Source organism: Ruditapes philippinarum, unplaced genomic scaffold (genome assembly GCF_026571515.1).
Source record: "Ruditapes philippinarum isolate M1 unplaced genomic scaffold, ASM2657151v2 ctg1512_1_1_1_1, whole genome shotgun sequence".
Classification (NCBI taxonomy): Eukaryota; Metazoa; Mollusca; class Bivalvia; order Venerida; family Veneridae; genus Ruditapes; species Ruditapes philippinarum.
Window position 1 is genome coordinate 125,577 of NW_026858470.1, and position 16,845 is coordinate 142,421.

The 16,845-nt window shown below is 32.7% G+C and overlaps 2 protein-coding genes across 4 annotated transcripts in view; one reads left to right on the forward strand and one right to left on the reverse strand.

Moving 5' to 3' along the window:
* The window catches only part of LOC132753245 (ras-related protein Rab-37-like), a 44,996-nt gene extending 37,364 nt beyond the window's left edge, over positions 1–7,632 (forward strand). For all 3 annotated transcript variants that reach the window (XM_060743684.1, XM_060743683.1, XM_060743685.1), the window contains exons 7-8: positions 4,677–4,753; positions 5,258–7,632. In XM_060743684.1, coding sequence (XP_060599667.1) covers positions 4,677–4,753; positions 5,258–5,357 — 177 coding nt within the window. In that variant the 3' untranslated portion in view covers positions 5,358–7,632. The remainder of the gene's footprint in view (positions 1–4,676; positions 4,754–5,257) is intronic.
* Positions 7,633–15,699: 8,067 nt separating this feature from the next.
* The window catches only part of LOC132753247 (DNA ligase 1-like), a 73,183-nt gene continuing 72,037 nt past the window's right edge, over positions 15,700–16,845 (reverse strand). Inside the window, exon 24 of the mRNA XM_060743686.1 lies at positions 15,700–16,495. Within this exon, the coding sequence (XP_060599669.1) occupies positions 16,409–16,495 (87 nt within the window). The 3' untranslated portion in view covers positions 15,700–16,408. The remainder of the gene's footprint in view (positions 16,496–16,845) is intronic.

Sequence of the window (16,845 nt, forward strand, 5' to 3'; positions counted from 1 at the left end):
ATTAGGAGGAAGATGTTCAAGGCCATTAACTCTAACATGAATTTTGACAGAATTATGGCCCTTTTTGAACTTTGAAAATTCTTCATTATCCAGGCACTTGTATTACTATCAGCCATTGAGAATAGTTGAGCTCGCCGTCCTACTGACAGCTTTTGTTCATTGTCAGATTTAGTATGAAGTCTTTGTTGTGACTGATAAAAATTGTCATGAAATACTGTACAATTGTAGGCTGACATCTGTGACTGAAACACCTTAAAAAGGAACTTAATCATTATATGAGCGGCGTCACGACAAAACCAACATAGTGGGTTTGCGACCAGCATGGATCCAGACCAGCCTGCGCATCCGCGCAGTCTGAGCAGGATCCATGCTGTTCACTATCAGTTTCTCTACTTGTCATAGGGTTTGTAAGCAAACAGCATGGATCCTGACTGCGAGGATGCGCAGGCTGGTCTAGATCCATGCTGGTCGCAAACCTATTATGTTGGTTTTGTCATGACACGGCTCATATGTAGCTGTACATATTTCATAGTGAAAGCCATTTTTGCCTATTCTGGATTCTTAAAATTCTTATAAATCTTCATTAATCTTACCAAAATAATTTCTTTGCTAGGATAATTAATTTAACAGTGGATTGTTTGGTCTTAATAAGTATTGCTATACTGTGCACAAGTTTGAGCACACTTGCAGGTCAAGATTTGTTTTGAAGTTATTATTTATCAGTATGAAAACATATTTGTTATTTGATTTATACTGATTAATACAGTGTCTGGTATACAGAGTTATTGTTTAAGTGCTAGCGAGGACATTGATAGACTTACGTCACCAGTCTAGAGCCTGATCAGTTGACATAATCTGAGAAGGCTGACCTGACTTCATATTAACGTCTGCTGCATGATATAATATCCCTGAAATTAAGATTGACTTATAGGTCCAGACTTGAACAAAAATTGTAAGGCAAAGAACTTACTAGTTCAAATAGTAAAATATGTGATTGCTTTTGAAAAACAGAGTAAGTGAATGATCTGAAAATTTGCACACAAGTTATTGATGTGGACCTACTTCAAATGGTGTACATATCTCCAAAGAAATGTTTCCATTCTTGTTCTATCAAAAAACCTGAGTCCCTTAAAAATAAAAAAAATAAAAATCAGAAAAATCAGTTGACTGAGATGTGCAGGCTAGCTTGTCTCTATACTTGTGGCATAGGTCTGTTATTATGGGTGCTGGAGCTTAAAGAGTAAAAATGCTACTATGTGAACCTTTTGGAAAACTTTCATAATGATTTAATGAATAATTATGTATTGTTTAGGTAACTTAATCTTCCCATGTGATCAGTGCAGACCAAGGTCAGCCGTCAAATCCATGTTCACTATTCAGTCAGTACATAATTTGAAAATTTTCACTAAAAATGATGGTTTTGTCCAGATTGAAAGATTGCCATTGAAGATGTTTAGTGTGGTAATTATTATTAATGAAGCAAAATTTCAATAAAATAAGGCATTCCTAATAAAAGAATAAGCGCATGAATGTATGACTTCTTGATTTTCCTTGTTCTTTAATTAACTTAAACATAAAAAGACAATTTTATACTCACAAACTTGTGTTGTACTGTAGAGTAAACAATTTATATTGATTTGATTTCATAATTGTCACATTAAGTAAATGTTTTAGTTTACTTATCGGTATGGAATGCTGTCATAAATGTCCGGAAATTGGTTAATACCGGTAATAGTTTTTTTTTCCTGGACTGTCTGGAGGTAATAATGGTGTCTCCAGAGTTGATGCAACTTTTATATGATGTCCTAATTGTGTCTACAACAGCTGTCTTTCTCAACACTTTAGGACAATAAGATTTTCCTGGTCACATTTATGCAGAAGTGGGTTAACTGTTATTAAACTATATAAGGAGTTAGCCTGTTACTGCACTAAGGTGATGAATTTAGAACACGACCACAGATTGAAAAGAAATATTATTTACCAAAATAGACTTTTGCCTAGAAAGTACATTTAACCAATAGAAGAAAGTTTTTATTGCTTTACTTCCTTGAATATTATAGAATCTTTTTATATATAATAAATAAAAAAGAATTGTATTTTAACAACCCTTCGGATGCCATTTGAAATAATGACGTGCAAATGACAACAGTTAAGTGTCAGGTCAGTCTGGCCGATCATTTAAAATGTGAGCAGATCAACAAGCATAGTGGCTTTCATTCTTGCATATCAGACAGGATTATGTACCGTTTACACCAGTGCTAGAAAAACCTGTCTTACACCCCATACCCCCACTGTAGAGGGCACAAAGAGGCTGGAGCATGGACGGGAGGAGAGGGGAGTTTGTACAGACTCTTCACTGTTGACCGCTTTGTTTAAGCATTTTCACTATTGAAATTCCATCATAGATATGATTGACAGTTCCAAATTCCAAGCAAGACAAATCTGTTATGCAAGAATATAGATTATATCAAGTCCAATAATATTGTAACTATGTAACATTGTCAATTTATCAAATATCTAAAACTAAGGGAGAAGTTTTACAAAGTTATTCACAAGGTTAACTGTGCACTCATCCAAATTCAAAGCAGGAGATATCTATATAAGGTATTCAGTATACAAATATATCATGGCAAAAAAAAACAAAAACAAAAAACGTGGTCAGTTTTAAAATCTCACCAAGGAAAAACAAAACAGAAAATTTGATGTATTTTTTTTCAAGAACGCCCCTGTTCATTTACGATCATATCAGCATTATTAGAAAGTTTAATATCTAATGAATCCATACACCATCCTTAATGGATTTTTAAATTGCGGTTAGCTAGTTTTCGATAACATACAATATTTACTATACCACTTAAAACTTGAAAAATCACTTAAATATAGCCAAAGTTACCTTTGATAAAGATATCATTTTATCTTTGTGTAACCTGCTTCACTTGTTAATTATGAACCATTTTACAGGTAGAAAAAAAGTGTTTATATACATGTATGTTTATAAATGGCTTAATATTCAATAATACTCTACTGAATATTTCTTAATTGACTTGTCCAGCATCCATTTTTGGGACTGTCCATGATCAATTTTAGGTATATCAAGATGAAAATTCATATATACATGTCTGTTTATAAATGGCTGAATATTAAATATAACTCTGCTTAATATTTCTAATCAAGTTGTCCAGCATCCATTTTTGGAACTGTCCATTATCAATTTTGGATATATCAGGCTAAAAGTACAAAGTTTGTCAGCCAATAGTTTTGAGCCTGGTGAGACTGCATGGATGTGCCGCCTGGCCTGGCTCTATACTGGTGGCAAAGGCTTAACTTTATTGGTTTCATCATTTTACAGGTTGATTTTAATAATTGTATACATTTCTAAATTTTCTTAACTGTCCATTGATATTTTGAAGGGTTTTCAATATCAGGCTGGTCTGGTTCTATACTTGTGGCATAGATATGACAATATTGCCGATGGCAGTCATTTAAGGTTAAATGGATCGTAAAATATTAATGCAGAATATCAGAAGAGATATTAATGCTTCAGTGTGTTTTACATTTTTTAGGTCAAACAGTTATATTATTATAGGTACATTTAAAGATATTTAGCCTGATATTTAGGGTTAATAACAAACTCCACTACTGTAAAACTATATAATTATTATATAGTTTTACAGTAGTGGAGTTTGTTATTAACCCTAAATATCAGGCTAAATATCTTTAAATGTACCTGTCAATCTGGCAAAATTTCCAAATATGTAATGACTAAGTAGCAAAAAGTACAGACCACCATGATTTTGGTCTGCACTGTTTGCATGGGTAGAATCAGGAGCCATCAGAATGGAACACCGGATTAATTAAGATTTTCTGTAATGCACAAAAAAATGTAAAGGCTATGCAAAAATAATTAAAAACAGAAAAAAATCATTATCAACAGATATTTCCACAGTTTTGATGCAAGACATTAATATTGATATATAGAAGGGAGATAATTTTTAGCTTTTAAAAGATACATGGATATGAGTTGTCTTTCTTTGGTTTATTGGCCAACATATTTGTTGTAGTTATTAACTGAAGTTTGTTCAGACCAACTTGATGAATCTTCTGAGAGCTTATTGTAAGATCCTTGTAAAAGTGGGAGATGTTAATGGATAGAAAGAAGTTGCTATGATAAGACATGGTTATTCCTTATATCCTGTTTTTGCCAATACATTACACATGGAAGAATATTTGAAATCTTGTCAAGTATTGCCCTTTATGAGAAATTGTTTTCATGCAGTTATTGTTTTAGAGACCTTTTGTTCAAATATAAATCAATGCATGAGAGCTTCTTCCCAAACATATTGGTTTTATATTTAGGTTATTTTGAACAAATGGTATTATCATGCTTTGCATTTACCCTACAAAATACATGTATCTGACTTTGGGCTGGTCTTTTTTCCAATATGGACAAAACAATTAATCATTTTTAAGGAATTTTTTTAAAAATTTTATGCTAACTGAGAAGTGGATTGTGCAGACTATGATCAGATGATCTTGTTCTTCACTGGTGGCATAAATGGATTTAGCGGCTGCGATCAGGTTTATGGTTAATGTTGGTCTACATGTAGTTTTACTATCATCTCTTAATTTTTTGATGAGTTCTTTACTTTCTTAATAGTTTTGTTTATTTTTTTCAGGATCATGGTGTAGCTTTTATGGAAACTAGTGCAAAAACGGGCATGAATGTGGACCTAGCCTTTATGGCAATTGCTAGGTAAGACTTTATAGTCAAATGATTTTTGACTTTAGTCTAATTATGCAATATGATGTCCACATTTTTAGTATATTTTTATGTGGCTTATTTAAAATAACTGTTTGGCCTCAGTGGCCAAGTGTTAAAGGTCGCAAACATCAAATCTTATGTACATGTACCAAGAATAGACCTTTACCCTTAGGATGGGAATCAGTTGGTGTCAAAGTGTGTGAGCTAAGGTAGCTGCTTTTTGTATTGCAGAGCATTCATTTAGTTATTGTAGATTATTATTTGGCAAGTATGTTACTATGACCTTTGCCCTCTGGAAATGGTTTGAGGTCAATGGGGTCAAGGTCAATGAAACTAGAATTTGATTATTCTACTTATCAAATATATAAATTTTTGTTACAGCTTCGATCATTGTCAACAATATATTTGTTAAATGTTAAGTTTTCTTTCTTTTATTGATAAGACATTATGAAGTTTTTTAATATCTGAATAACTAAAATGTTTATTAAATTTCAGAGATTTGAAAATGAAGAAAACTCGTCACCCATCCGATCCCAAATTTAACGTAGCCGAATATGTGGATAAGGAGAAGAAAACTGCGGGTTGTTGTAGCTAGCAGATTGTATAATATTCATGTGATACTCGTTGATAATATTGTTACTCTTGGAGGAACTAAACTCTCATCAGTTATATAAATAAACTACCCGATACCCTAGGATTATAAAAATTATATAAATGATGGTCACTTCTGTGGTGAACGTTAAAAATAGACTCGACACAGAGAATAATTCTGATTTTAAACAATGACGGTCACTTGTTTGGTGTATATATAGGACATATTAGAGACAACAATCTTTATCTATATACTAACTAGTGGGATTACATGTACTTGTTAATATCAATATTTTATATAAGAAAAAAGTATACACGGACGGACACCGACAATTTATATCTTCAGCAGAATACTTTATAAACACAAATAGGATTGCAAGTTTCCATTAATATTCCTACATGTGTACATGTATAAGAAAAAAGATATGCCGGTATATAGATTGTTTAAAGATTTAAAATGGTGTTATTTATAGAAAAGAAATGTGCATCCTTAAACTTTAGTTAAGAAATGTTTATAGTAACCTTTACACACCTAAATTTGGTTTATACAAAATTTATTTTAGTTCGATTGTGCAGGAAGCTATAAGCTTATAAACACACTTTCGAATCTGTTCCTGGAACCAACCAGTACTGAGCAATGAGTGTAAAGTTTCTTGCTCAAGGAAACAACGACTTGCCCCTGTCAGGGTTTGAACCCATGAGGCTAGCGATCATTAGATTACTAGTCCGAAGCGTTATCCACTCGGCCATGCCGCCACCTAAATTTGTATAATCGACTTGCCAAGCTTTCAATTTGGAACTGTCCATTATTGTTTCATAGGGTTTCAATATCAAAAAAGTAAAAATGGAGCAGTCGGCAGTACAGAATATTGTCAGACTGTATGGTTGTGCTGGTTTGTCGGACTACATTTGTAGCATAGGCAACTCATTATCGGTACTATAATGTAGAAAGTTATGTCGGTAATTTTAACAGTTAATTGATAAATTTAGCACATAATGTGCTTCCCTAGAAATCCATTGTTTACATAGTTCCCGTGTATAAATATACATGTATATATACATAAATATATACAAAGGTGGCAAATTAAGTGTACATGAATGATATGTATATGATATATATATAATAATTATGTGAAATGATATAATTAGTAAATCTTGGTATTTTGTATGAGGTATACAATTTTAACAGAGGTCTCGCATTGTTAGTTGGTAATTAATGTTATTATAAAAGGCAAAAGGTTTTTCTGTTACATATGTATGTATTTGCTATCTGTCTGTCTGTCTGTCTGTCTGTCTGTTTACAAATGAAATGAAAACACAGATTCTGTAAATTTATTCAATGGGCATTACCATGGCACAATAATATACAATATTTGGCATGGTTGTAGTAGATGCTTGTTTAGTTCAAGTGCTAAGTCCTGTTTGTTGAACAAATTAAATATTTTGTATATAAAAGTTACAAAAAAGGAAAACTTTAGAAAGGCATTGAACAAATTTCATACAAGACCAACCAAACATTGTTTTGGATACTTCATTAAAACTGGACCTAGGTATTTAGGAGGTACCAAGAAAATATTATATGACGGTAATATTAACATACTACATTCCTGTATTTTGATTGATATATATGCGAAATTGGTGAATTTGGTCAATATACATGTATGTGTAGATGTGACAGTTACCTAAGTTGAGATTGTACTCGTGTGTTATATAGTTAGTGATAGAAAAAAAAAGTTGTGTATATCATAATTATTTATTTTAGAATGTTATAATATTGTTTATTTCAATATAGAGAAGTGCTATGATTTGTCTTAATAGTTTGGTTCCCAGTTGGTAATGGTCTGATTCCCGGTCTGTAATGTGTCAATGTTTAGTTACTGTGAATTCACTTAATTTCATGGACATGAAATTTTCGTGGTTTTGTCACAAAGAACTTTTTCGTGGGTTATTAAATATGTAGACTTGTTAATTTTTCCAAAAGGTAAAATGTAAATAATGTGATGCAAAATAATCTTACAGCAGACGTAATTAAATTTCATTGGATCTTATATTCATGGATTGACATATCCACAAACACTACAAAAATTAGTGCCCAACGAATAAAAATGATTTTGCAGTATATACATGTAGACATTATTGTCACTCTAACAAATGATTATCATTATTACCTCCCCTTTTGTTAGTGTTAATTTAATTTGAGATAACCCTTTTAATTTAAATGAGGCTGATACCACTTTAAAATAAAGAGGAAGTTAATCTTTTGAAATTTAATGAGTGAAGTTACTGTTTTTTTTTAATTGAATGAGGAAGGTAAAGCTTTTGAATTGAACAAGGGAGGTAACTGTGATAATTTGAATAAGGGAGATAACTCTTAAATTGAAAGAGGGAGGTAACTATGTTAATTTGAATAAGGAGAAAAAACTTTTTTTTAAATTAAGATAGGAAGATAATACTTTCAAGATTGTTTAAAGGAAATTGATTCTTTTAGATTGAATAAGGGAGAGAGTCATTTTAATTTGAATAAGGGAGACAACTATTGTAGATTAAAATGAGGGATATTTGGAAACTTTTAGAACTGCCTATATTTTACATCCAAAACTCTCGCATTCCAGACAATCTCCATTCCATGATGACAAGTCAATGCACTATAAAGTTGACTTTTCAAATTTATGTATTTGATGAATGTAACAATTGATGTTCTGTTAAAACAAGTTTACATCTCAAACATTTGTTAGTTCTGATGAATGTGTAATATTGTGTTGTACTTGTGATACTAGCTCCCACGTGGGAAATGTGTCACTGCAAGTATAATGAATTGGAGAGATATTTTTATCATCAGTAAATTATCATGTGCAATATTTAATGAATTTTTCCTGCGAGTTGATAAAGAGTCAAAATTCCATTAAGTTCTATTATTAATCATCTGGGTGTCACACCTCATATATTTCGAAATGTTTTTATTCTTGTGAAAAGAATTTCAAACTACAATATTGTTTGTTGTATTTGAATGTTTATTTTATTCAGAAATTAGTCAGGTTTTTGCTGTTTAATTTTGTTTGTCTAAAAAGAATTTTTTTTTTCAGCTCAGCTTACATGAGCATAATAATTGTTCACATAAGCTTTGATGGTTAATGGCTGTCCACTTTTGGTTGTCAGTCAAAATGGCTATCCACTTTTTGTAGTCGGTCATTATGGCTGTCCACTATTTGTTGTCAGTCATAATGGCTGTCCACTATTTGTTGTCAGTCGTAATGGCTGTCCACTATTTGTTGTCAGTCATAATGGCTGTCCACTATTTGTTGTCAGTCATAATGGCTATCCACATTTTGTTGTCGGTCATAATTGCTGTCTACTATTTCTTGTCGGTCATAAACAATTGTTGTCTGCGCAATAAATAAATATAGTTCTATTTTTAAATTTGATTAGAACCAAGCTGATACAGGACTTTGTTTCCTAGAACTGTTAATTTGTAACAGAGTTGTTAATTTGTAACAGAGTTGTGGCCCCTGAAAGATGCAAAAACAGATGTTTCATTAATCATGAAAGTGGTTTCATTGTACATTTTATTTAAACCAAAGTTTAAAAAAACAGACCACCAACAAATAATCTTTTTTTTAATGTTTTTAAACTGGTTTTTTCCAGTCTTGGGTTCCAAAGTTTAAGCCCCGAAAAGGGTTAATATACATGTATGTGTATTTGTGTATTTTGCACTTTATAGATTTACAGGCATTTGATGTCAATTAGCTGAACGTCAGAAATTAAAAATAATTTGTCATGGTTCTTTTATAGTTATGCAGGCTCTTGTGGGAGCATGACCTGTTGCAATTTAGGTATTTAATGTTTACCTTTCTGGAAGTGGTTATCCTTAATCACCAGTGTTAAAGCCATTTGAGATACTAATGGTAAATTTGCCCATTGTAAACCAATCCACTTTAATTAAAAAAACGGGGAACAGTTGTATTCCATTTCTAGAAATATTGCTAGTATTTAAGTGTCAGATAATTTCCTAATGAATTGATGTGGATTTATTTCATGTTTGAACTGTTTATTTTTCTAGTGTTGTGCATTGAACTTTTCAGATTGTATTTAGTTCTTTAAAGTCAGATGGAAATTGAAAATACATTGTGATTTCAGCTGATTTTTTTTCCGGGTTTTAAGATCAAACATATACTTTGCCAAAGTATACTGGTATGCGAGCAGTTCCTGTACAGAAGGATTACCCGTATTTTTCATTCAAACAATTGATTTTTACTTGCATTCTTTACGTTAAAAAAGTTTTCATTTTAAAAAACTTTCTCCTGTGCGTTGTCAAAACGTGACCTTGTAAACATTGGGGGATTCCGTCCTTGCACGCATGCACAAAAATACATACATATAAGGCCTGTTAAAGGGGTTTCCATTAATACCACCCAAGTACAGATAAGTGGGCAATGTGATAAAACTTGTTAAGTTATCAGAATTTTTACCTATATTGCTACATGCTAAATGAAAAATATAGGTCCGATATAACAAAATTGTATAATTATAATGGATTACAATCATTTTATGTAAGGGAACTACTTCCCTTCTTACAATATAATGGATAATTTCAGTACCCCATAACTAAGGGTTATCCTAAGTTTAGAACATAATGGAATTTCCAAAATTTGTGTGACGAGCCGAATATTGATTTGTTACATTCATTTTGGTGAGTGAGCGAAATAAAAAATAATTTTTAAGTAACAACGATTTTTGTACGGGAACTGCTGGCATGCATAGTATGTATATTATGAAGCTCTTTAAGTTGAAGTTTGAGATTTGTATGTGCGACTTCTAGCTTAACTTTTACTTGATTGTATCATTACGAGTTCTTTTTTTCTTCCCTTTGTTTTGTAAAGGAGAAATTATTATATATTTTTATCTAGGGGTTGGGAGTAATTAATATATTTTTTGGAATTATTTAATCTAGAGATAGTCCATAATCTAGATCTGTTCAAGTTTTTCTAGTCTCATCTTTTGAAACTTTCTTTATATTGTTTTCAATTTTGTCATTGTTTTCAGACAATATATCATATTTAATTGGCTGTGTATTTGTTTATTCCTCATTTTTTACATTTAACCTGTCAGTACTTGAATTTTGAAAAATGAATCGTTGAAATTTTAAGCATATTTGGGAGGCTTCCAGTTAAGATCAAATACATGTTTAACTAAAAATTTGATTATGTAACAATTAATTATTGTGCTTTCACTTTTTCTGCCATTCAGAAAGCAATATACATGTAGAAATTTTTTGTGTTTATATATAACATATGCTGCCACTTTATTATGTGATTTATTTGTTTATTATTCTGGTGGAATCTCCATTTTTGTTCCTCTGAAGAAAGGCAAACAGTTCTTGTACAACTTGCCATGTATCACTTTTTAGTATACCCTCATTCTCTTAAATGCCTCCTTTCCCCCAGTCTTTCTGCTTAAACTAAAATTCCAACTTTTTAAATTCTTCAGTAGTTTGCTACAAAATGCATTGATCCAAAGTGTTTTAACAGGGATAAGTAGTATTGTATTGTTTATCTCTTTGAATTGATTTTGTTGCAAGTTTCTTTTAAGTTTTATGCTAACTTTATTAATTGATATGATTGTTTATCTTAAAGGTATACTGGTATAGTTTACTCAATGTTTCATGTAAACAAGGCAAACAGTAGTGATTGTTACATGAAGTGAATCTTTACACCATCATTCCATGCTGAAAAGCATAGAAAATCTCCACATGATCATTCTATGCTGAAAAGCATAGAAAATCTCCACTATTTAATGTCCCATGCTGTAAAATTCAGCTCTCCACATTATTATACCCCCAAAAACGAAGTTTGGGGGGGTATATAGGAGTCACCCGGTGGTCGGTCGGTCGGTCGGTCGGTCGGTCGGTCGGTCGGTCGGTCCAGACGTCCGTTGCATTTTCCTTGTCCGGAGCATAACTTGAAAACTAATGGTTGCAATTCAATATAACTACATACAATGGTCAAGCACATTGAGAGGAAGTGCAGTGCACAAGAACCATAACTCTATCTTGACTAATTACAGAGTTATTGCCCTTTGTTACTTTTCCTTGTCCGGGGCATAACTTGAAAACTACTGGTTGGAATTCAAAACAACTTCATACAATTGTCAAACACAATAAGGGGAAGTGCAGTGCACAAGAACCATAACTCTATCTAAAGTAATTACAGAGTTATTGCCCTTTGTTGCTTTTCCATTGCTTTTTTTTTGTCCGTTGCATTTTCCTTGTCCGGAGCATAACTTGAAGACTAATGGTTGGAATTCAATATAACTACATACAATGGTCAAGCACATTGAGAGGAAGTGCAGTGCGTAAGAAACATAACTCTATCTTGACTAATTACTGAGTTATTGCCCTTTGTTACTTTTCCTTGTCCGTGGCATAACTTGAAAACTACTGGTTGGAATTCAAAACAACTTCATACAATTGTCAAACACAATAAGGGGAAGTGCAGTGCACAAGAACCATAACTCTATCTAAAGTAATTACAGAGTTATTGCCCTTTGTTGCTTTTCCATTGCCTTCTTTTTTTGTCCGGACCATAACTTGAAGACTAATGGTTGGAATTCAATATAACTACATACAATGGTCAAGCACATTGAGAGGAAGTGCAGTGCATAAGAACCATAACTCTATCTAAAGTAATTACAGAGTTATTGCCCTTTATTACTTTTCCATTGCTTTCTTTTGTTTGGACCATAACTTGAAGACTAATTGTTGCAATTCATTATAACTTCATACAATGGTCAAGCACATTGAGAGGAAGTGCAGTGCACAAGAACCATAACTCCATTTTGACTTATCACAGAGTTACTGCCCTTTGTTTCTTTTCCTTGTCCAGAGCATGACTTTAAAACTACTGGTTGGAATTCAAAACAACTGCATACAATGGCCAAGCACAATAAGGGGAAGTGCAGTGCACAAGAACCATAACTCCATCTTGACTAATTACAGAGTTATTGCCCTTTGTTACTTTTCCATTGCTTTCTTTTGTCCGGACCATAACTTGAAGACTTATTGTTGGAATTCATTAAAACTTCATACAATGGTCAAGCACATTGAGAGGAAGTGCAGTGCATAAGAACCATAACTCCATCTTGACTAATTACAGAGTTACTGCCCTTTGTTACTTTTCCTTGTCCAGAGCATGACTTTAAAACTACTGGTTGGAATTCAAAACAACTTCATACAATGGTCAAGCACAATAAGGGGAAGTGCAGTGCACAAGAACCATAACTCCATCTTGACTAATTACAGAGTTATTGCCCTTTGCTACTTTTCCTTGTCCAGAGCATTACTTGAAAACTACTGTTTGGAATTCAGTACAACTTCATACAGTTGTCAAGGACATTAAAAGGAAGTGCAGTGCACAAGAGCCATAACTCCATTTTGACAAAATACAGAGTTACTGCCCTTTGATACTTTTCCTTGTCCGGAGCATAACTTAAAACATACTGGTTGGAATTCAAAACAACTTCATACAATGGTCAAGCACAATAAGAGGAAGTGCAGTGCACAAGAACTATAACTCTATCTTCAGTATTTATAGAGTTATTGCCCTTTGTTCTTTTTCTTTGTCTTACTGGACTTATTACAGAGTAATTCAATTAAACTTCATCAATGGCCAACCACATTGAAAGGAAATGCAACATACATGAACCACAATTATCTTTAATTGCCCACAACCATAACTCTATGTTTCAATTCTATTACAAGGTATTCTGTTACTAGTAACATCCTCATTTCCGAAGCAGACTTGTGGGGGTATTAATCACGTTTAGTGATAGTTCTAGTTTTTTCTTGCTAAATAGTTGAGCTCTCTCCATTTGTCATGCTAAGAAACAAAGATACCTCCTTGCCATTTATTTTCCCATGCTGAAATATCTCACGATTATACCATGAATATCTCCATATTACATGTAATCGTCATACCATGCTGAAAAATTGAGCTCTTCACATTACAATTTATTTTCCATGCTGAAAAGTTTAGCCATCTTTACATAATTATATCATGCTCAAAAGCATAGATGTCTCCACATAATCTGAAAAATGCTGTAAAGTTTATTATCCTCTCACCTTATCATATCATGCTGAAAATTGGAGATATTCTGAAATTATCATCCAATATAAAAATCAAATTCTCGTTTACAAATGTCTTAATATCCAGTATATCTTGGTATACGAAATTGCAGCCAGAATCAGATATTCAAATCTTTTTAAGAATGTTATGGTTCCGTGTACTTCAAATTGTTACTCCCATTTGGTACATGAAATTGGTATCTTCCTCAATCAGTAAAAATCTGGAAAATCCCTTTATGACCTTTAGAGGTGCCAATTGTACTTAAACCGAAGAGCATAGTTATGTTCAATTCTTTCATTTAACAAGCATAAAAGTTGGCTTTCACATCATTCCAAATTTTCACACTTGCATCATACTCAATAATATGACCTCCCAGTTTCAATATGCTTATATTTTTCTGCTCCCCGAAAAATTTCGGGGGAGCATTTAGTCGCCGGGTTGTCCATCCGTCCGTCCTGAATTCGTGTCCAGCCCATAACTTTGTTATTTGAAGTCAGATTTTAAAACTATTTCACATAAATGATCACCATATTGAGATGGCCTGTCGCGCACATTTGGGTCGCTACCTTGAAGGTAAGGTCACAGCATGACCTTGAACAAAAATCGTGTCTGGCCCATAACTTCGTTATCTAAAGTCGGATTTTACAACTTTGTCAGAAAAATGATCACCATATTGCGAGGATGTGTCGCGCGCAACCTTTGGGTCGCTTCCTTGAAGGTCAAGGTCACAGCATGACCTTGAAGAAAAAATTGCGTCTGGCCCATAACTTGATTATTTGAAGTCGGACTTTATAACTATTTGATAATTTCACAGAAATGATCAACATATTGAGACGATGTGTCACGCGCAAGTCGGTAGATAGATCTTATCGACTAGAAGTGCAGTGCAAAGAACAGTAACTCTGCATTGCCTAAGTTTGGAATTATCACACTTTGAACTTTGTCTGGGACATAACTCTGAAACTACAAAAGATATACTTTTCTGTGTCCAAATCCTAGTCGGGGAGCATCACCCGGTTGAACCGGCACTTGTTTTGTTACTGTTTTTCTTTTATTCATTCAGTATGGGATATCAGTCTTATAAATTTGTTAAGATTAGTTTTCGAGTTGTTAACATCTGGTATATATGTATCATTGTAGAAGATGTAACCTAAAATTGTTTCATTGTAATTAAAGAAAAAACCTGTTTAAATAAATAAAAAATTACTTTTGGCGTTGTTGTTTATGCTTTGTATGAAGCAATAGGTTAAAACCATCTGGTGCCCAGTTGAATGACAGCAAAGATAACAATCATGAATCTAAACTTGAAACTAACCTCATTGTTAATCACTTACTAAACCAACCTCATTGTTAATCACTTACTAGACTAACCTCATTGTTAATCACTAACTAAACCAACCTCATTGTTAATCACTTACTAAACCAACCTCATTGTTAATAACTTACTAGACTAACCTCATTGTTAATTGCTTACTAGACTAACTGTATTGTTAATCACTTACTTAACCAACCTCATTGTTGATCACTTACTAAACCAACCTCATTGTTAATCACTTACTAAACCAACCTCATTGTTGATCACTTACTACACTAACCCCATTGCTAATCACTTACTTAACCAACTTGGTTGTTTATCACTTACTAAACCAACCTCATTGTAAACCACTTACGTAACCAACCTGATTGTTTATCACTTACTAAACTAACCTCATTGTTAATCACTTTAATACTAAACCAACCTCATTGTTAACTATTTATTTAACCAACCTTATTGTTAATTACTTACTATACCAAACAATCTTTATAGTTTGATATCATACAATCTTAGTTTGGTATAATTTTCTTGAGATTATACTGAAACAAGACCAGGTTCAAAAATAAATGAAGCCCAAAACTCCAACTGACAATAGTTTAGTAAAAATCCCTTAAAAATGTGCTTGTTAGGCACAAAAGAAATTATTTGTGATCTGCTGTCAATGGGAAATCTGGTGAAATATCCCAGCATAGAAAAATAATTTAACTAATGATATATAACATTATTCTGCCTATCCCTTATTTTCAGGCCAGTGTCAATGACAAAACTATACAGAAATATGTCAAACTTTCGTTACTGATTATTCCAGATTTCATCTAACAATCTGGAAAAAATCTGACCTGTTAAAAAAAATACGAACTCTTAAACTTAATGATGATCAAACAACCATCAATAAAAATAATAACAAAATCACATCACATATATATTTTTAATTATATTATTACTACGACATACATGTTTTAATGTTACACAATGATTACAAATTCTGGTCAAACTCAAACTAACAAATATGATCATATATGAGCCGTGTCATTATAAAACCAACATAATGGGTTGGCGACCAGCATGGATCCAGACCAGCCTGCGCATCCGCGCAGTCTGATCAGGATCCATGCTGTTTGCTATCAGTTTCTCTACTTGTAATAGGGTTTGTAAGCGAACAGCATGGATCCTGATCAGACTGCGCAGGCTGGTCTGGATCCATGCTGGTCGCAAACGCACTATGTTGGTTTTGTCGTGACACGGCTCAATTATATTTTCCAATTTATTCATTAACAAATGTTAAAAATTAAGCACTAAAAATAGAGTTAAGTTTAGAATAAATTAAATTCCATTTGTATTCAAATCACAAATTTCCTTTCAGTTTGTTTTCTCTCTTGGTCCCCATAAGGTTTAACATAACTATATAACATAACCTTTTCTTAACAATACAAATAAATACCTTATTAAACAATGTTTTAAATTTTCAACATCACCAGGTCCAGTGTCTTACAGGCTTTAAACAAGAGCCCCAGACTTCACATCCATATATAAATAAATTTAGCTTGTTTAGTACAGCTATCATCATGTATTTGTACAATTTCATTTGTATTTTAGAGGTATTGTTGTCTTTTTTTTTAATGCTCAGTAAAAATCCTCCTCCTCTTCAACTTTAGATTTAGTTTTACTTTGATTCTGTATCTGTGATTGACCTCTGTACATATCTGCTACCTAGAAATAGAAATATAAAATATGTTGAACAAAATTTGCAAAGAAACAAAAAAAAAACCTATCAGTAATGTTTGTATGGTACAGTGCATAGAAAAAATTGCTGTGGTTCTAGCTGGATAACTTTCTCACATGAAGAATCCAAACACGCTGACACCGCTTAAACCTAAATTTTTGTAAGGCAAGTGGTTTGAAGTCAACAAACTTAATCACTTGGCCAGACTAACTATTTCATTTTGCTTTTTTGGGTATATATTCTTCATGCTTCATTTTATATATCCTTACTTTTGCTAAATAATTATAAAATATGCTGAAATGAACATGTTGAAAAAGAAATCTTAATCCCACCACCA